Source organism: Megalobrama amblycephala, linkage group LG2, assembly GCF_018812025.1.
Source record: "Megalobrama amblycephala isolate DHTTF-2021 linkage group LG2, ASM1881202v1, whole genome shotgun sequence".
Taxonomy (NCBI): domain Eukaryota; kingdom Metazoa; phylum Chordata; class Actinopteri; order Cypriniformes; family Xenocyprididae; genus Megalobrama; species Megalobrama amblycephala.
Window position 1 is genome coordinate 42,152,429 of NC_063045.1, and position 21,003 is coordinate 42,173,431.

General features: G+C 37.0%; 2 protein-coding genes and 2 long non-coding RNA genes across 7 annotated transcripts; 2 read left to right on the forward strand and 2 right to left on the reverse strand.

Moving 5' to 3' along the window:
• The first annotated feature begins 3,568 nt into the window (after window positions 1–3,568).
• LOC125259085 (serine/threonine-protein kinase pim-2-like) lies at window positions 3,569–9,108 on the forward strand. 3 transcript variants are annotated; one of them, XM_048176479.1, is made up of 10 exons: window positions 3,587–4,348; window positions 4,697–4,843; window positions 5,024–5,206; window positions 5,500–5,571; window positions 5,723–5,817; window positions 5,976–6,026; window positions 6,271–6,652; window positions 6,739–6,918; window positions 7,219–7,358; window positions 7,616–9,108. In XM_048176479.1, the coding sequence occupies exons 1-9, from the start codon at window positions 4,315–4,317 to the stop codon at window positions 7,350–7,352; spliced, it is 1,278 nt and encodes a 425-aa protein (XP_048032436.1). In that variant the 5' UTR covers window positions 3,587–4,314; the 3' UTR covers window positions 7,353–7,358; window positions 7,616–9,108. The 3 variants fall into 3 exon arrangements, with proteins under 3 accessions (XP_048032427.1, XP_048032445.1, XP_048032436.1); XM_048176470.1 differs by lacking the exon at window positions 7,219–7,358 and having other exon boundaries at window positions 3,569–4,348; XM_048176488.1 differs by lacking the exons at window positions 5,500–5,571; window positions 7,219–7,358 and having other exon boundaries at window positions 3,570–4,348; window positions 5,024–5,233.
• On the reverse strand, window positions 5,363–12,925 carry LOC125259103. Its single transcript, XR_007182724.1, has 3 exons — window positions 12,868–12,925; window positions 12,688–12,822; window positions 5,363–5,535 (listed from the first exon to the last, which is right to left on the reverse strand). It is a non-coding gene; the product is annotated as an uncharacterized LOC125259103 (long non-coding RNA).
• On the forward strand, window positions 10,583–16,441 carry LOC125259076 (serine/threonine-protein kinase pim-3-like). Of its 2 annotated transcripts, XM_048176458.1 has the most exons (10): window positions 10,606–11,500; window positions 11,849–11,995; window positions 12,176–12,385; window positions 12,514–12,903; window positions 13,055–13,149; window positions 13,308–13,358; window positions 13,603–13,984; window positions 14,071–14,250; window positions 14,551–14,690; window positions 14,948–16,441. In XM_048176458.1, exons 1-9 carry the CDS (start codon window positions 11,467–11,469, stop codon window positions 14,682–14,684), a joined length of 1,623 nt encoding a protein of 540 aa, XP_048032415.1. In that variant the 5' UTR covers window positions 10,606–11,466; the 3' UTR covers window positions 14,685–14,690; window positions 14,948–16,441. The 2 variants fall into 2 exon arrangements, with proteins under 2 accessions (XP_048032406.1, XP_048032415.1); XM_048176449.1 differs by lacking the exon at window positions 14,551–14,690 and having other exon boundaries at window positions 10,583–11,500.
• Window positions 16,442–16,940: 499 nt separating this feature from the next.
• On the reverse strand, window positions 16,941–19,598 carry LOC125259109. Its single transcript, XR_007182725.1, has 2 exons — window positions 19,485–19,598; window positions 16,941–17,793 (listed from the first exon to the last, which is right to left on the reverse strand). It is a non-coding gene; the product is annotated as an uncharacterized LOC125259109 (long non-coding RNA).
• Window positions 19,599–21,003: the final 1,405 nt, after the last annotated feature.

Genomic DNA, 21,003 nt, shown 5'->3' on the forward strand with positions numbered 1-21,003 from the left:
GCTAAACCAGATCGAGCTGGCAAGCAATAAACATGCCATTGAGGATTACAAAATATTGTGCAGTGCCTGGACTTGACAGTAATGCAACAACATGTAAGTAACTGTGTTAATTCTAATGCCTGATCTGATATGTAATGATTCATGTACAGTCAGATGTCTTTTGTCTATGTGTCAGTAAATCAAACCCATAACTAAACGTCAACTTGCATTGTTTCTCTTACTAGGATGAAAATAATCTGTTATTTAATGGTGATTAAATTATATAAAGAAAGCGATCAAAGAATTGCTTCTTTTGCAATCGTTGTAGCAGCCTGCGCTGAAGCTGTCAATCAAACAGCGCAAGTTTATCAGTGACTGACACACAAAAAACTACCATTATATTCAACAAATCTCTTAGTTATATCGTGTTTGCACTGTTAGTGAAGATGAAAGCATTCCTTAGTGTACAGAAATTGAGATGCAATGACGAGATAACTGCTTTCATGCACTTTAGCACATGTCTGTGATCAGCTACAATGTTCATCATTGCAACCTTTTATGCCACAATCTAAATATAATGCCATAGATCTAAATGTAATGCAACACTTTTCATGATTAGTTAACCTTGAGAGCTGTAATAGTAAAAACGCGCTAAAAGAGAGAGTAATTTCAAATGGAAAGATGTCAGCCAATCACAGCAGTAGGCGTTTACACTGAAGTCTCACAACAGACACGCCCCTTAAAACAGAGCGTTCAAACCAGAGGGCTAAAATCAGGGTAGGAAAAATGCCTTTTATTTCTAAATGATGACAATTTTTGATGTAAAAAGCATAACTTTATTTAGTGCACCCCAGGAAACAATATAAAACAATAAAACAACACAGTCCATGACCCCTTTTCAGCCACCAGATTTGTGTAATAACTATATGTTGTTCACTGTCCATTTATTGGGAGGAGGTGAGAAAAAACTACATCCAGCAATGAATATTTCATTTATTGTTGAACTCAGAGAAGATCGTGGCCTCTTTTGACTGTGTTGAACCTGGGAAAAGTGCCACAGGCATACAGAAATGTGATACATGTTTCAAGGTTATGTAGTATTGCTTTAGCTGTAATAATGCTCAGATAAAAAAGAGGAAATATGTGTGTTCATCTTAACAGCGACAGATCTTACAGAGCTGGCAGAGCTTCAGCAGTAAACATATGGAGAGTAGCCTACTGATCTGGCTCTATTTAAGCAGCTCAGCAGATGACTGATTAGATGGCCTGATTCCTCCATTTATTTACATTTGAGGCATCCATGGAAACCTTTAGCAGGTACATTAGAGCTTGTTTGGAGTGTAATAAAACTGGCCAGAAGTACAGGAAAAGTAATAAGATTAGCGTAGCGCTGGTCAGTGCAGTAATAAACTTGCATGCTCACAAGGGAGAGTTGTGTGGTCAAATTAACATAATTTTCTGAAAAAAAAAAAAAAAAAAAAAAAACTTCTTGCCTAATCAACCCATGTACAGTGTGCAAATTGGCCAAAGAAACAGCATTGTACCTCGACATGAAAGAGGGTTTAGTTCTTTTTAGTCTGTAGTATCATCTTTTTAGTTGTGATATAGTGTCTACATCGTTTTAGGTGTTTTAGGATGCCAAACAATTATTACAATGAAACAATAATATGATAATGTTTTAGGCCTATATAATTATTCATATGACTAATATCCATATATTGAAAAAAAAAAAAAAAAAAAAAAAAAAAAAAAAAATGCTCTCTAAATAAATTACACTTTTTATTAGAAATTATAAGACTTTTGTACTAATTTCTAAGATAGGCCTAAATCCTTTAGCCTGGTAATACCAGACTCTGCTACTTCACTTTGCTTCGTAGACAGAGTCTGGAATGGCATAATAGAGAAGTGTTTTCTCTCTCGCTAGGGGACGCTTGTCTGAAGTTTAAAATCATTGGTTACCCGTAAGCCAATCAGATACGTTTAGTTATGACGTATGTTATCCGCCTGTACAGCCGCATCGAAGCACAGACATCATGCATCGAACTCAGATCTATGATTGAACTTCCACTGTAAACCTGTTGTAAACACATGATGATGTGAGCGAAATACCGGAGTGAACATGGCTGTAAAAGACTTTTGCAGATTATGCGAAGTTAATGCATCCCGAAGTTTGCATCCCGTGTCTCGTTTCCCATTTCCGCGGTCGTTTCGGTTTTCGATTTCTCTAACCTACAATGTAAAACTCGGCGCTTAGCATCTACGTCACGGCTCTCAGCCCGCCCTCTGTTCGTTGATTGGCCCGGCTGTTTCCAGACCGGTGGCAAACACAAAGCTCTGACGCTGTATCAGACTGAGTACAGAAGCGAAATGAAATTGAGCGGAAGTAGGAAGTCTGACGTAGTCAGGCTATAAATCCTTGAGCTTTTATTTTGATCACCAGATCACCAGCTGATCGCGTGAGCAAATGTGCGCACTTGCAGCGCAGACAGACTGTATATATACTTAATCACTATATTTTGCTGTTTTATAAAGGCACAAAGCCGTATCACGGTTTCGATTTTAGTTTGTTGGCAAAATACAACGTAGAGCCGATTTACACGTTTTAAATTTTCGGTTCATTATGAAACGGTGGCACCGGGTCATTAATGGTCCACTGAATGAACGTTTAGCTGACAAATGTGCCAAAGTTGTATTATCAGCTGTTATAACAAAAACCCTTCAACCGGACCGAAAGAGAGTCTCGAGGCCTGCCGCTGCTCTGAGTGAGTGACAGGAGGCGTGGCTCTGTACATCTGCGGTGTGCGTGAACGCGCTGTCGGAGAGAAGAGAGAGAAAGCGCTACTGGTAACGCTGTATGTATGGATAGTACTGTATAAAAGCGGTATTGAACTGTTTAACATATTTTAATAGAGAGATATGTTCAGAAAAATGATATTTTGACAGCACTGTTAAGAAACCTGAAACGTGAAAGATTCGGGGCTTGACTCAAAACATTCGGGGCTGAAGCCCTGGCAAAATCGGCTGGCGCCGCCCCTGGTTTCCTCCTCAAATGGATAGTTAACATCTTCAGTATTACAGAAATGTATCATGTGTTGAGCTGATGTTTTTCATTTAAGACAAATTCAAAAACTGTCCCAATCACCCTTAATTCACCCTAGTAAATACATTAAAAAATGAATAAACGGTTAAAAAAAAAAAGAAAAAAAAGTCAACTTTCAGTTTAGCGATTGTTTCCTTGAACATTTTTTGTTATTTCCCCAACATTCGTTTTATTTATTAAAATATTTATCTTCCTCGCACATTTAATTAATTGTGTATTTATTTATGCAGGAATATGTGGAATTATTGTGTATTTATTTATGTACAATTTTGTGGATTTTTTTATTCTGGTATTTATATATTTATTGTTTTTGCAGGTTTCCTCCTCCATAAAAGATATGATTGTAAAATACATGATGAACGTCATCCTCCACTCCTTCATTAGTTAATTCATAAATGGGCTTTATTTCGATGACGCATTAGTGATACTGAAAGCTGATTGGCTTGATGAACTCAATCTCTAGAGTTGATAAGATGTCCGATTTATCCTCCCTTGTGCCTTTTTACACGCATTTTGGACAGAAGCAATGCCTACATGATCCATTAGACTGTAAGTGCCTTAATTGCAAAGTGGATGCTTTTGCTCAATTATGAATAGGCTAATGCAGATTTTGGACACGAATATTTCCAAGGATTTTAATAATAATAATAATAGTAACAACAACAATAACTGTTCAGAAAGAATAAAAATTATATTTATTAAAGAAAACGTCCAAATTAAGTTTGAAACAGTCAATAAATGTGTTCCGATTCGACGTGCGCTCACGCGCTCTTCTCATGTGCACTTGAGTGCATGCGATGAGTTGCTATAGCGACGCGTGTTATGAATTCTGACTGAATATATACACTGGAACCGATCACTGTCTGTTGGTTGAGAGACGAGGCGAATTTACAGACTTTTGCAGAGTATTTTCTGTGCGAATCTTGTGACTTTGAAGCTGCTGGAGGATTTCTGAGAGGAGACTTTTATTCTAGAAGACATCGCAGGATATATCCTTTTTATATAAAGTTATATTTTTGAAAGAATTCCTATTATTTTTGAGGATACTTTTATTTTATTGTTCTTCTCTTAGTTTAGAAGGAGTTTGTTTTTATTTCTTCTTTTTTTTATTATTAATTTTTGTTTTGTTTCATTTTTTTATTTTCTGTGGAGGAGTATTTTTGAGGAGAGTTGTATTTTATTGTATTGCATTTTGTATTGTATTTTGTATAGTTTTTATTGCAGATTGCAGGAAGATGTCGACGGCTCATATGATGGGTGAAAGAGGAGGCGAGTGCTTTAGTTTTTCACTTGTTTATGGTATGGTATGATGTACAATGATTGCCTACATTAATGTGAAAAAAATTGTGCCAGGTAACCCATTTGATCCCCCAAGTGATCAGATGAATTTGATTCCTTGCATATGAAATAAACGCTTCAATTTGAGTAACTAAAGTAACAATTTGTAATTGACCCACTGACATTGATTATTGATACAACATAACTAACTATGTGATGTTTGGAGCCCCAGTTCTGATGATCAGGATCCACTGCCAGACCAGACCCAGACACAGAGCCAGGAGCTTCCTGGATATTTAACACCTCTGCCTTCTGAGTCGGCTGTTTCTATGTCCGCAGGTCAGGCTGTCAGGTCCGCCGACAGCTTCGATGGATGGCTGTGCCCTCCGCTGCCAGGTCAAGTTCCTGTCGAGCCAAAGAAGACGTCACGTGGCCTAACTGCCCGGGGTGCCATGGGGGCTTCTCCTGTGAACAAGAGGTCAACAGGTGAGATTGAAATAAGGCCGGGCGGTGTAAAGTGGACAGATCAATTGTACTTGCGCTGTCTGACACACACCCGAAACACGCGCACAGAAATCCTCTTCTCAGACGTCATTATATCGTTGCTTAATTTGATGTCAGAGATGTTTCTAATAGTTGTGTTTTCAATTGTTTTCTTCATTTCAGAAAAACCTACAGAACGCAGGAAGAGGAAACAAATTCGTTCTTTCCTCAACAGGCCGTGGAAGGCGATGAAGAGTCCTTTCCGGTGCTGTTGCCCCTGTAGTGATGTGGATGTTGTGAAGCCTTTTGTCCCTTCACCAGATCTGGAGCCAGAGCCTGATCCCGAGCCACCGTCACCTGCTCCAGATCACTCCGGCGTCAAGCCAATTAATGGTAAGTCGGCAGTGGTTATTTCTCCAACGTTAATTTGTCAGTTTTATTTTCCCCATTTTAATATGATTTTTTCGACACAACCAGCACTGATATTTTTTAAATAAAACAATTGTTTTTCTTCCTTTCAGAAAAACCTACAGAACGCAGGAAGAGGAAACAAATTCGTTCTTTCCTCAACAGGCTGTGGAAGGCGATGAAGAGTCCTTTCCGGTGCTGTTGCCCCTGTAGTGATGTGGATGTTGTGGAGCCTTGTGTCCCTCCACCAGATCTGGAGCCAGAGTCTGATCCCGAGCCACCGTCACCTGCTCCAGATCACTCCGGCGTCAAGACAATTAATGGTAAGTCGGCAGTGGTTATTTCTCCAACGCTATTTTGTCAGTTTTATTTTCCCCATTTTAATATGATTTTCTCGACACAACCAGCACTGATAACGAAACAATGGCTCTAGCAATCTCATATATTTCTTAGATTTTACTGTTTGTTTTTCAGAGTCCTTTGAGTCTCTTTATAACGTGGGAGAGATGCTTGGATCCGGAGGATTTGGCAGGGTGTACGAGGGAACGCGCAAATTTGATGGCAAAAAGGTAAATCTTTCCGAATTGTACAAACATTTTGCTCTTGCATGCATCAAAACATATTTAAAACAATTTACACAGATGATTTAATACTTAGTGCAAGATCAGGTGCTTGAATACTGTTACTGTTTTGATTTTCGTTGTTGTTGTTTGTTTGTTTTTTGCAGGTTGCCATCAAGGAGATGCTCAAGATTGACAACGATCGTTATCTTCATATTGTAAGTTGGCCAAAGCCTGAATATGTATTTAGTTGTTTAAGTGCAGATTACTGTAGTTGATACACCCGTAGGACGCATCAGGTGTGAATGTGATTGACAAATAAGCCTAGAGGCACCAAATAACTTTGAGCTGAAAAGCCTCTTTTGAACGTATCTAAAAAGATCAAAGAAAAGTACATTTAAAAATGACATGTTTTCTTCAGATTTTTACCCAGCTAACCTTCTGTCTACTGCTTTTCTCTAGCCTGGGCACCCCAAACCTCTCGTTACCGAAGTGGCGCTGTTGCTGATGATGAGGCGAGAACCCATAAGCCCCTACGTCATACATCTATACGAGTGGTTTGAACATCCTCAAACGTTCACTCTCGTTATGGAGTACCCGGAACCCTGCGAGAGCCTGCGTGCCTTCATCACCCGTAACCCTCGACTGTGTGAACCAGCCGCACAGGTCATCGTGCTACAGGCCATGATGGCGGTACTACACTGCATCGAGCGTGGTGTTTTTCACCATGACATCCATGCTCAGAATTTCCTGTTGAACAAAGACACGTTTCGTCTCAAGCTGATAGACTTTGGCTGCGGTCAGCTATTTAGTAGTGATGGCTACGAGAGCAAAATATACATCGGTGAGTATTTTGGGAGTGTGGAAACCTGAATGTAGTGACTTACTAATTATTTGTTGCTTTAAAATGTGCAAATGTCTTGCTTACAGGAGCACCGACTTACTGCCCACCTGAAGTCCTGACCGAACCTCGCTTCCACGCCATCCCAACAAATGTCTGGGCCCTAGGAGTCTTGTTGTATAAGATGGTGAACGGATGTCTTCCTTTTCGCAGTAGAAGAGAAATCACACAGGCCAAAATTACATTTCAGAACTCCACATTATCCGAAGGTGAGTGAATAATATTGATAACACTGATAAACGCACGCATGAAGCAAAGGCTGTGTACAGAAACAGTTAAAGGTGAAGTATGTACGATTTTTTTATAACTATAGCCCAACGTATAGCGAGAGTTTGGGAAGGGGCCTTTTGAAAATATGCTTTATTTTGTAAGAAACGACATACTTCACTTTTAAAGTAAAAATAAGGAACATTTTACAGTATATTAATCATGTTTTAGATGCTATTTTCAAAGATGCCAAGTCACATGGTCATGACTAACCAGCTCTCTCCTTATTAAAATTTGTACAGAATGTACAGATCTGATTAGCCAGTGCCTAGCCCGGGATCCCACTAAACGGCCGACGTTAGAGCAGATGTTTCAGCATGAATGGATTACAAGTGATCTAGATTGGGGAAGTTCAGGAGATTCAATCCGTCTGTGATTTCAGGTGTGAGGAAGTGTAACAGACAGAGTAGGATTATTATCACGTGTCTTCAATTCTGGATCATTTACAGTGAGGTGTTCATTGTAATGTTCTTGTTATAGTCAACCTCATTTATATAGCGCTTTATACAATACAGATTGTTTCAAAGCGGCTTTGTGGTAATAAACAGGAAAATAACAGAATCAGTGATGCAAACAGAATTTAATTCTGTTGTAATTGTTCATGAGTTGACTTGTTCATACGATCTTTGTATTGGACAGGAAATAACATACTTGCTGTCCTTGGTGGAAGACTTGACCCGAAGCCTGAAGTCCAACCCCAACCTGACAGGGAACTCGGAGCCCGTCCACGTCTGAGCGAGAACACGAGACTGCGAGACTGGAACCAAATCATCAAGCATCATCACAGCCACATTTGCTTTGTTTTAAAATGAATTTTTGCTTTGTTTTTAAAGAAAGTCAAGACACCTCATCTTTATTTATATAGCGCCTCGTATATGACCAATCTGTACATATGTATATATCATTTTTGAATTAAAGAAATGTTTTTTAAACAGTCTTGGCCTAGGAGGAACCTTTGAAGTGAAAAGGCAAAGACCTATTTTTGTGCTTCCCAAAATAAAACTAAATAAAAATGTAAATAAAACTCTACATGATATCAAATGTTTGGAGGTTTCACCATGGCAACAAGAACTCCTTGGTCTTTAAAAATGACTGACATTAATTTAGTGATCAAATTTAGCACTCTTAAATATGATCAAAATGTTGTAATCATAATAACTAAACCTCAAATTGTCATACTGTAAATCAACATCTCCGTAAAATGTTATGGAGTTTCTAATAGAAATATGACTTTCTGTAACAAAACAGGGCATTGATTTTGTACATGTGACAATCATGTTTATCCAACATCAGGCATTTTGGGAGACACAAGTGAATAGGGAAAGAAATTAAATATCAATATTCCTATGAAATATTAGACATTATTATGAAAATGTTGCCAATTATTACACTTCTTTTTTCATTACATGTTGCCCCAAGAACACATTCATATGCAAATTAGATACAGTATATAGATACATTGTATCGATTGTATCACATCTAAGGCCATTTTACCCACACATTGCATCAAGTAAAACGGTATATCAATCAATTCCGTTATATCTTTGATTAATTGAGAATCATCTTTATAAAAGTTTGGTTAAAAAAAAAAAAAAAAAAAATCCTGAACCCTAAAAATTGATTTGTAAATGGCATGTATATTGTTTTTGCCTATACATGTCATTTCATGTCTTTTTATTGTTTTAAACAACCGAGTCCTGGTGTCCACTACAGAGGACATACTGTAGCATAACATATGAATAAAATATATTTAAAAAAAAAAAATCCCCATTTGTTTATCACGCTCTAAACAATGTCATGACATGAAAAATACTAAATTCAAACAACCTTTTGTTTTTTCGGGCTCTCAGTAGGAAACATTACATTGTCCATCTGATCCAACTATGTATATTATTAATTTTCATTTCACAAAAACACTCAATTTAATTGCAATTCAGTTGTCTCCTGTCTTTCTCAAACCATATTTAAGTTATTAACTGTTTAACTCTGCGCTGTCATGTGCCGATTCAGGACTGAAATATTACGGAGGTAGAAACCACATCAAATGTAGGGTGAATGAAGGGTGATTGGGACACAAGGTCAGATGGGACAGTAACTATATAGAATTTATTTTCTCACCTGATGAGTGAAAATAAAAACTTTTTTTGCTGAGGCCTAGCTGTGAGACCGCATAATTAAAATGGGATGCCCTCACTGGTCTAACATCATGTAAGTGGGCGGGGCATGCATAAAGCAAGAAGTTGACCGTGAAATGCATGAACTGAGGAAAATGACAAGCTTTTGGTAGTTTTAATAATAAGGTCTTAAAATTGTCATAGCTACTACAAACGTTTGATAGAAACATGAATATGACAAACAATTGTTAATATCATGTTTCTATTTTCAGAATTAGGTTGTTTTTATTTTGTCCCATCCACCCAAACACAAAATGTATAATTTTGGGTGATTGGGACAGTGCTTAAATGCTTTGCTAATTAAGAAAATTATTAGCCTTGCAATAGAGAACCATTGTTTATGCTCTATATGCTCTAAATCAGTGTTCCCAACCATGTGCAAGCCCTAACCAACCACTAAAATATTAATGAACTAGCTAGATTTTACTAAAGTAAAACAACCAAATTCTGAAAATAGAAACATAATAGTTAAACTCTTTTTATTTTCTTTTTTTTTTTTTTACTGATTGCAGTAATAATTTTACTGTTGCAGTAATGAAAGGTTTGTGCAGGTTAAATTTGTTTGTCAAACAGTTAATTGGTGATGGGCCCACCAACATCTCATCTAATGGTTACCAAAAAAAAAAAAAGTTTTGTATCAGTTTACTTTTTTTTCTTTTTGTTGGGGGGGGGGGTTTAAAGAAGAAGTTTTTTTACTTCTTTAAATGATTTTAAAATGTTTTCAATGACTTTTGGACTTCAAACCTTCTTTTGATGGATTTCAAATAAATAAAGTTGAACAAACATAAACATGAACTTTTAATGATGATAAACAGAAAAGGAAATATTGCATATAAAATTATATCAAAGTATGAACTGTACAATACAGTAAATATGCTTAAACTACCCTAAATCAATGGAAAGACGTGCTGTCTCAATCACCCAAACGTTACCAAACAAATGGTTTTGCTCAGTTTGCAGAAAAGTGTGTCGCACATCCTTTCATTATAATATACCATCGTTTCCTCCTCAAATGGATAGTTAACATCTTCAGTATTACAGAAATGTATCATGTGTTGAGCTGATGTTTTTCATTTAAGACAAATTCAAAAACTGTCACAACCCCCCTAATTCACCCTAGTAAATACATTAAAAAATGAATAAACGGTTAAAAGAAAAAAAAAAAAAAAGTCAACTTTCAGTTTAGCGATTGTTTCCTTGAACATTTTTTATTCCCCCAACATTCGTTTTATTTATTAAAATATTTATCTTCCTCGCACATTTAATTAATTGTGTATTTATTTATGCAGGAATATGTGGAATTATTGTGTATTTATTTACACATTTATTTATTTATTTATGTACAATTTTGTGGATTTTTTTTATTCTGGTATTTATATATTTATTGTTTTTGCAGGTTTCGTCCTCCATAAAAGATATGATTGTAAAATACATGATGAACGTCATCCTCCACTCCTTCATTAGTTAAATCATAAATGGGCTTTATTTCGATGACGCATTAGTGATACTGAAAGCTGATTGGCTTGATGGTTATATATGCGGAAAAGAGCCAATTTAATCAATCTCTAGAGTTTATAAGATGTCCGATTTATCCTCCCTTGTGCCTTTTTACACGCATTTTGGACAGAAGCAATGCCTACATGATCCATTAGACTGTAAGTGCCTTAATTGCGAAGTGGACGCTTTTGCTCAATTATGAATAGGCTAATGCAGATTTTGGACACGAATATTTCCAAGGATTTTAATAATAATAATAATAATAGTAACAACAACAATAACTGTTCAGAAAGAATAAAAATTATATTTATTAAAGAAAACGTCCAAATTAAGTTTGAAACAGTCAATAAATGTGTTCCGATTCGACGTGCGCTCACGCGCTCTTCTCGTGCGTGCATGCGATGAGTTGCTATAGCGACGCGTGTTATGAATTCTGACTGAATATATACACTGGAACCGATCACTGTCTGTTGGTTGAGAGACGAGGCGAATTTACAGACTTTTGCAGAGTATTTTCTGTGCGAATCTTGTGACTTTGAAGCTGCTGGAGGATTTCTGAAAGGAGACTTTTATTCTAGAAGACATCGCAGGATATATCCTTTTTATATAGTTATATTTTTGAAAGAGTTCCTATTATTTTTGAGGATACTTTTATTTTATTGTTCTTCTCTTAGTTTCGAAGGAGTTTGTTTTTATTTCTTCTTTTTTTTTATTAATTTTTGTTTTGTTTCATTTTTTTATTTTCTGTGGAGAGTTGTATTTTATTGTATTGCATTTTGTATTGTATTTTGTATAGTTTTTACTGCAGATTGCAGGAAGATGTCGATGGCTCACATGATGGGTGAAAGAGGAGGCGAGTGCTTTAGTTTTTCACTTGTTTATGGTATGGTATGATGTACAATGATTGCCTACATTAATGTGAAAAAAATTGTGCCAGGTAACCCATTTGATCCCCCAAGTGATCAGATGAATTTGATTCCTTGCATATGAAATAAACGCTTCAATTTGAGTAACTAAAGTAACAATTTGTAATTGACCCACTGACATTGATTATTGATACAACATAACTAACTATGTGATGTTTGGAGCCCCAGTTCTGATGATCAGGATCCACTGCCAGACCCGACCCAGACACAGAGCCAGGAGCTTCCTGGATATTTAACACCTCTGCCTTCTGAGTCGGCTGTTTCTATGTCCGCAGGTCAGGCTGTCAGGTCCGCCGACAGCTTCGATGGATGGCTGTGCCCTCCGCTGCCAGGTCAAGTTCCTGTCGAGCCAAAGAAGACGTCACGTGGCCTAACTGCCCGGGGTGCCATGGGGGCTTCTCCTGTGAACAAGAGGTCAACAGGTGAGATTGAAATAAGGCCGGGCGGTGTAAAGTGGACAGATCAATGGTACTTGCGCTGTCTGACACACACCCGAAACACGCGCACAGAAATCCTCTTCTCGGACGTCATTATATCGTTGCTTAATTTGATGTCAGAGATGTTTCTAATAGTTGTGTTTTCAATTGTTTTCTTCATTTCAGAAAAACCTACAGAACGCAGGAAGAGGAAACAAATTCGTTCTTTCCTCAACAGGCCGTGGAAGGCGATGAAGAGTCCTTTCCGGTGCTGTTGCCCCTGTAGTGATGTGGATGTTGTGAAGCCTTTTGTCCCTTCACCAGATCTGGAGCCAGAGCCTGATCCCGAACCACCGTCACCTGCTCCAGATCACTCCGGCGTCAAGCCAATTAATGGTAAGTCGGCAGTGGTTATTTCTCCAACGTTATTTTGTCAGTTTTATTTTCTCCATTTTGATATGATTTTTTCAACACAACCAGCACCGATATTTTTTAAATAAAACAATTGTTCTTCTTCCTTTCAGAAAAACCTACAGAACGCAGGAAGAGGAAAAGAATTCGTTCTTTCCTCAACAGGCTGTGGAAGGCGATGAAGAGTCCTTTCCGGTGCTGTTGCCCCTGTAGTGATGTGGATGTTGTGGAGCCTTGTGTCCCTCCACCAGATCTGGAGCCAGATCCTGATCCCGAACCACCGTCACCTGCTCCAGATCTGGAGCCAGAGCCTGATCCCGAGCCACCGTCACCTGCTCCAGATCTGGAGCCAGATTCTGATCCCGAGCCACCGTCACCTGCTCCAGATCTGGAGCCAGAGTCTGATCCCGAGCCACCGTCACCTGCTCCAGATCTGGAGCCAGAGTCTGATACCGAGCCACCGTCACCTGCTCCAGATCACTCCGGCGTCAAGACAATTAATGGTAAGTCGGCAGTGGTTATTTCTCCAACGCTATTTTGTCAGTTTTATTTTCCCCATTTTAATATGATTTTCTCGACACAACCAGCACTGATAACGAAACAATGGCTCTAGCAATCTCATATATTTCTTAGATTTTACTGTTTGTTTTTCAGAGTCCTTTGAGTCTCTTTATAACGTGGGAGAGATGCTTGGATCCGGAGGATTTGGCAGGGTGTACGAGGGAACGCGCAAATTTGATGGCAAAAAGGTAAATCTTTCCGAATTGTACAAACATTTTGCTCTTGCATGCATCAAAACATATTTAAAACAATTTACACAGATGATTTAATACTTAGTGCAAGATCAGGTGCTTGAAAACTGTTACTGTTTTGATTTTTGTTGTTGTTGTTTGTTTGTTTTTTGCAGGTTGCCATCAAGGAGATGCTCAAGATTGACAACGATCGTTATCTTCATATTGTAAGTTGGCCAAAGCCTGAATATGTATTTAGTTGTTTAAGTGCAGATTACTGTAGTTGATACACCCGTAGGACGCATCAGGTGTGAATGTGATTGACAAATAAGCCTAGAGGCACCAAATAACTTTGAGCTGAAAAGCCTCTTTTGAACGTATCTAAAAAGATCAAAGAAAAGTACATTTAAAAATGACATGTTTTCTTCAGATTTTTACCCAGCTAACCTTCTGTCTACTGCTTTTCTCTAGCCTGGGCACCCCAAACCTCTCGTTACCGAAGTGGCGCTGTTGCTGATGATGAGGCGAGAACCCATAAGCCCCTACGTCATACATCTATACGAGTGGTTTGAACATCCTCAAACGTTCACTCTCGTTATGGAGTACCCGGAACCCTGCGAGAGCCTGCGTGCCTTCATCACCCGTAACCCTCGACTGTGTGAACCAGCCGCACAGGTCATCGTGCTACAGGCCATGATGGCGGTACTACACTGCATCGAGCGTGGTGTTTTTCACCATGACATCCATGCTCAGAATTTCCTGTTGAACAAAGACACGTTTCGTCTCAAGCTGATAGACTTTGGCTGCGGTCAGCTATTTAGTAGTGATGGCTACGAGAGCAAAATATACATCGGTGAGTATTTTGGGAGTGTGTAAACCTGAACGTAGTGACTTACTAATTATTTGTTGCTTTAAAATGTGCAAATGTCTTGCTTACAGGAGCACCGACTTACTGCCCACCTGAAGTCCTGACCGAACCTCGCTTCCACGCCATCCCAACAAATGTCTGGGCCCTAGGAGTCTTGTTGTATAAGATGGTGAACGGATGTCTTCCTTTTCGCAGTAGAAGAGAAATCACACAGGCCAAAATTACATTTCAGAACTCCACATTATCCGAAGGTGAGTGAATAATATTGATAACACTGATAAACGCACGCATGAAGCAAAGGCTGTGTACAGAAACAGTTAAAGGTGAAGTATGTACGATTTTTTTATAACTATAGCCCAACGTATAGCGAGAGTTTGGGAAGGGGCCTTTTGAAAATATGCTTTATTTTGTAAGAAACGACATACTTCACTTTTAAAGTAAAAATAAGGAACATTTTACAGTATATTAATCATGTTTTAGATGCTATTTTCAAAGATGCCAAGTCACATGGTCATGACTAACCAGCTCTCTCCTTATTAAAATTTGTACAGAATGTACAGATCTGATTAGCCAGTGCCTAGCCCGGGATCCCACTAAACGGCCGACGTTAGAGCAGATGTTTCAGCATGAATGGATTACAAGTGATCTAGATTGGGGAAGTTCAGGAGATTCAATCCGTCTGTGATTTCAGGTGTGAGGAAGTGTAACAGACAGAGTAGGATTATTATCACGTGTCTTCAATTCTAGATCATTTACAGTGAGGTGTTCATTGTAATGTTCTTGTTATAGTCAACCTCATTTATATAGCGCTTTATACAATACAGATTGTTTCAAAGCGGCTTTGTGGTAATAAACAGGAAAATAACAGAATCAGTGATGCAAACAGAATTTAATTCTGTTGTAATTGTTCATGAGTTGACTTGTTCATACGATCTTTGTATTGGACAGGAAATAACATACTTGCTGTCCTTGGTGGAAGACTTGACCCGAAGCCTGAAGTCCAACCCCAACCTGACAGGGAACTCGGAGCCCGTCCACGTCTGAGCGAGAACACGAGACTGCGAGACTGGAACCAAATCATCAAGCATCATCACAGCCACATTTGCTTTGTTTTAAAATGAATTTTTGCTTTGTTTTTAAAGAAAGTCAAGACACCTCATCTTTATTTATATAGCGCCTCGTATATGACCAATCTGTACATATGTATATATCATTTTTGAATTAAAGAAATGTTTTTTAAACAGTCTTGGCCTAGGAGGAACCTTTGAAGTGAAAAGGCAAAGACCTATTTTTGTGCTTCCCAAAATAAAACTAAATAAAAATGTAAATAAAACTCTACATGATATCAAATGTTTGGAGGTTTCACCATGGCAACAATAACTCCTTGGTCTTTAAAAATGACTGACATTAATTTAGTGATCAAATTTAGCACTCTTAAATATGATCAAAATGTTGTAATCATAATAACTAAACCTCAAATTGTCATACTGTAAATCAACATCTCCGTAAAATGTTATGGAGTTTCTAATAGAAATATGACTTTCTGTAACAAAACAGGGCATTGATTTTGTACATGTGACAATCATGTTTATCCAACATCAGGCATTTTGGGAGACACAAGTGAATAGGGAAAGAAATTAAATATCAATATTCCTATGAAATATTAGACATTATTAAGAAAATGTTGCCAATTATTACACTTCTTTTTTCATTACATGTTGCCCCAAGAACACATTCATATGCAAATTAGATACAGTATATAGATACATTGTATCGATTGTATCACATCTAAGGCCATTTTACCCACACATTGCATCAAGTAAAACGGTATATCAATCAATTCCGTTATATCTTTGATTAATTGAGAATCATCTTTATAAAAGTTTGGTTAAAAAAAAAAAAAAAAAATCCTGAACCCTAAAAATTGATTTGTAAATGGCATGTATATTGTTTTTGCCTATACATGTCATTTCATGTCTTTTTATTGTTTTAAACAACAGAGTCCTGGTGTCCACTACAGAGGACATACTGTAGCATAACATATGAATAAAATATATTTAAAAAAAAAAAAAAATCCCCATTTGTTTATCACGCTCTAAACAATGTCATGACATGAAAAATACTAAATTCAAACAACCTTTTGTTTTTTCGGGCTCTCAGTAGGAAACATTATATTGTCCATCTGATCCAACTATGTATATTATTAATTTTCATTTCACAAAAACACTCAATTTAATTGCAATTCAGTTGTCTCCTGTCTTTCTCAAACCATATTTAAGTTATTAACTGTTTAACTCTGCGCTGTCATGTGCCGATTCAGGACTGAAATATTACGGAGGTAGAAACCACATCAAATGTAGGGTGAATGAAGGGTGATTGGGACACAAGGTCAGATGGGACAGTAACTATATAGAATTTATTTTCTCACCTGATGAGTGAAAATAAAAACTTTTTTTGCTGAGGCCTAGCTGTGAGACCGCATAATTAAAATGGGATGCCCTCACTGGTCTAACATCATGTAAGTGGGCGGGGCATGCATCAAGCAAGAAGTTGACCGTGAAATGCATGAACTGAGGAAAATGACAAGCTTTTGGTAGTTTTAATAATAAGGTCTTAAAATTGTCATAGCTACTACAAACGTTTGATAGAATGGGGGGGGGGGTATGAATTGTAGGTTTTTTTTTTTGTTTAATTGATTTTAAAATGTTTTCAATGACTTTTGGACTTCAAACCTTCTTTTGATGGATTTTAAATAAATAAAGATGAACAAACATAAACATGGACTTTTAATGATGATAAACAGAAAAGGAAATATTGCATACAGTAAATATGCTTAAACTACCCTAAATCAATGGAAAGACGTGCTGTCTCAATCACCCAAACGTTACCAAACAAATGGTTTTGCTCAGTTTGCAGAAAAGTGTATGTCGCACATCCTTTCATTATAATATACCATCGTTTCCTCCTCAAATGGATAGTTAACATCTTCAGTATTACAGAAATGTATCATGTGTTGAGCTGATGTTTTTCATTTAAGACTAATTCAAAAACTGTCCCAATCACCCTTAATTCACCCTAATAAATACATTAAAAAAATGAATAAACGGTTAAAAGAAAAAAAAAAAGTCAACTTTCAGTTTAGCGATTGTTTCCTTGAACATTTTTTGTTATTTCCCCAACATTCGTTTTATTTATTAAATTATTTATTTTCCTCGCACATTTAATTCATTGTGTATTTATTTATGCAGGAATATGTGGAATTATTGTGTATTTATTTACACATTTATTTATTTATTTATGTACAATTTTGTGGATTTATTTATTCTGGTATTTATATATTTATTGTTTTTGCAGGTTTCGTCCTCCATAAAAGATATGAATACTGCCAGATTCTGGAAGATAAATTCTTCAAACAGTGATACAAGAGTATATGTTGCTGTCCTTCAAGAGACACTCTCAATCTGTCTGTCTATAAAGCCTATAAAAAAAACAGTCTGCTTGTATTTTACTACAATTCAGTATGTGATTTTTAAATGGGAGGCATTTTTTAGGATTCTTTACCTAAGTCTCTGAGATCCTGACACCTTGCACTTCTGGAGACTCCAGGTAGGTTGCAGTTCTGGAAAATGGTGGCGCTGGAGACTAAAGGGTTCCTGATGGTTTCACACTTAATTCTTTATCTTAATTCTTTATTATTTTGCAGTTAACATGTTTTTTCTTCTCCACCTGTTTTTGTCTGACCCTGCTGATCCAACGAGCGTTTTGCTGTCCAATGGTCATGCCTTATAGGTGCCCTAGAACCAGTTTTTACAAGATGTAATATAAGTCTAAGGTGTCCCCTGAATGTGTCTGAAGTTTCAGCTCAAAGTATCCCATAGATTTTTTTTAAATTAATTTTTTACCTGCCTATTCTGGGGCATCATTAAGGGTTAGTTCACCCAAAAATGAAAATTCTGTCATTTATTACTCACTCTCATGCCGTTCTACACCTGTAAGACCTTTGTTGATCTTCAGAACACAAATTAAGATATTTTAGTTGAAATCCGATGGCTCCGTGAGACCTCCATAGGGAGCAATGACACTTCCTCTCTCAAGATCCATAAAGGTACTAAAAACATATTTAAATAAGTTCATGTGAGTACAGTGGTTCAATATTAATATTATAAAGCGACGAGAATATTTTTGGTGCGCCAAAAAAAACTAAATAACGACTTATTTAGTGATGGCCGATTTTAAACACACTGCTTCATGAAGCATCGGATCATAATTGAATCAGTGTATCGAATCATGATTCAGATCGCGCGTCAAACTGCCAAACGGCTGAAATCACGTGACTTTGGCGCTCCGATCAGCAGATTCGATACACTGATTCATTTATGATCCGATGCTTCCTGAAGCAGCGTTTTAAAATCGGCCATCACTAAATTAGTCGTTATTTTGTTTTTTTGGCGCACCAAAAATATTCTTGTCGCTTTATAATATTAATATTGAACCACTGAACAAACATGAACCGATTTAAATGTTTTTAGTAGCTTTATGGATCTTGAGAGAGGAAGTGTCATTGCTCCCTATGCAGGCCTCACAGAGCCATCGGATTTCAACTAAAATATCTTAATTTGTGTTCCAAAGATCAACGAAGGTCTTACGGGTGTGGAACGGCATGAGGGCGAGTAATTAATGACAGAATTTTCATTTTTGGGTGAACTAACCCTTTAACTATGCACCGATTCATGCTGCGGCCCCTTTAAATCGCGTGCTGGAAATGGTAACGTGCTTGTAAAAAAAAATATGATCACAAAATCAGCTTGCATAATAATTCTGCACGCATTGTAGTTAGCAAGTTACTGAATTACGTAGATGCTTACCAGTTAACATTTGCTGCATGCATTTGAGCAGTTAATAACATTAGGTAACTGCTACAAGTGGCAACAGAAGACTAGACATCAGTGAAAATACTACTCTCACGTGTCAAAACTCAGCATTCCTGAACATTGCACTTTCTGCAACTAATGATGATTGTTTTAGGCCAGTAAATTCTCTGTTCTCGACTAAAGAAAAATCCCAAGAACTTTAAAAATATATATTTTCCAGGATAACAACAAGATTTCCCAGGCCATTTTACATTTTCTCTAATTTCCCATGTGTTTTCCAGGACTGGAAAAATTGTCATAAATTTTCCAGGTTTTCAAGGATTTCCAGGACGAGTGGGAACCCTGCATGACTATTTAAAAAACTGAGCCCTATACAAACTAGTACCGCCTGAATGTTGCTGTCCATTAAGTTTTCTAATCTCATTAAACTGCTTAACAACTAAGTCTCCATTAAATAAAACAATGTTAACAAGCTGATTTAACGTTATCTCGATCTGTTCGTTAGCTTGATGTGCTGTCAGTAATAATGATTAAACATCTTTTTACAGCCGACTCTCAAAATCTTCTCATCGATTTACATGTTTAAACTTTCAATAAGTCAGCCGTTTACTTACATCATGTGAAACAAGAGCAATTTAACCACAATAAACACCGTTTTTCCCTGAGGTACTTAAGGACTTGAATGAGCTGCATATCGCCGCTTTCCGCCATTTTCGAATATGAAGAATCCTCTCCTGTGACATCACGGGATAGCACCATAGACAGTAAAAGAGGATAGCACAGCGTATGATCGTATGCCTACTACAGAATTTGGGCGTAAGCAGTAGGTCATCCGGGTCCAAACTGTCTGTGATAAATGTACTTTTTGTAACACATTATCTGAGGATATTAAACATTTATTTATTTATTGCCCTTTTTCTATTTCTTTTTGGACTGACTTTAAAATAGACATAACAAAAAAAATAAACAGAACTCTTAATTTAGAACCCCATGACATTTTACTTTGTTTTCAAAACCCATATTTTTCTCAAAAACAAAATTATGTTATTAATCTTTTAATTATTTTGGCAAAGCTTTATATTCATAAGACAAAAATAACTCAAAAGAAACCCTCATATATTACATTTTATAACACCGATCTCACAATATATTTTGAAACTCTTTCAAACATGAGATCACAAAACAAAAAGCTTATAAAAACAATACAAATTTTGAAGCTTTTCAAGTTCATGTAACTGCCCTAATAATATGTAGTTTGTATCCTATTTTTTTTTTTCTTTTTTTTTTGTATACATTTCCTTTTTGTATTTTAGTTATTGTTGGTACTCTTTGTTTTATATGCTCTGATATGTATTACAATGTCTTATATTTGTCATGTAAAATAAATAAAAAAAATAAAATAAAAAAAAAGTAGGTCATCCGGGTACTTCTCGCATACTGTTTTTCGCATACTATATTGTAGGGAAGTATGCGATTTCAGACGCAGCCAGGGGCGGAGCCAGACATTGTTAACATTTGGGGCTTAGCCCAAATCTATATTTTTCCAATGACATTTTAATTTTCTGTTAACAGCTTTAATGACATGAAAGAAGCTTTTTTTTTTTTTATAGTAGGCCTATTCTTGAGTGAAGTTCATAAAATGTACATGACTTGGCACTTTAATTTGTAAAAGTTTGTTAGGTATACCTCCTCAAGGGGGGTCCGGGGACATGCTCCCCCGTAAGAAAATTTAATACTTTTTAAAGGTCCCGTTCTTCGTGATCCCATGTTTCAAACTTTAGCTTAGTGTGTAATGTTGTTGTTAGAGTATAAATAAAATCTGTAAAATTTTAAAGCTCAAAGTTCAATGCCAAGCGAGATATTTTATTTAACAGAAGTCGCCTACATCGAACGACCAGTTTGGACTACATCCCTCTACTTCCTTCTTTAATGACGTCACTAAAACTAACCTCCGCCCACAGGAATACACAAGAGTTGCGTTTGTAGAGTGTGTTTGTCGCCATGTCGTCGAAACGCTGTTATTTTCATCCCGCAGTCCAATCACCGGGTCTGATTCCGGCTCAAATTGATAGGGTAAAATTAAAGACATGTTTACAATAACACTGAGCGCGTGCATCTCCACGTTATGGTAAG

Coding starts and splice junctions, on each gene's coding strand:
- LOC125259085 (XM_048176470.1), top strand. CDS start 4,315: ATGTCGACGGCTCATATGATGGGTGAAAGAGGAG. Junction 5,818..5,975: donor GCAAATTTGATGGCAAAAAG/GTAAATCTTTCC, acceptor TGTTTTTTGCAG/GTTGCCATCAAGGAGATGCT. Junction 6,653..6,738: donor CGAGAGCAAAATATACATCG/GTGAGTATTTTG, acceptor TCTTGCTTACAG/GAGCACCGACTTACTGCCCA.
- LOC125259076 (XM_048176449.1), top strand. CDS start 11,467: ATGTCGATGGCTCACATGATGGGTGAAAGAGGAG. Junction 11,996..12,175: donor TGTGAACAAGAGGTCAACAG/GTGAGATTGAAA, acceptor TCTTCATTTCAG/AAAAACCTACAGAACGCAGG. Junction 12,904..13,054: donor CGGCGTCAAGACAATTAATG/GTAAGTCGGCAG, acceptor TTTGTTTTTCAG/AGTCCTTTGAGTCTCTTTAT.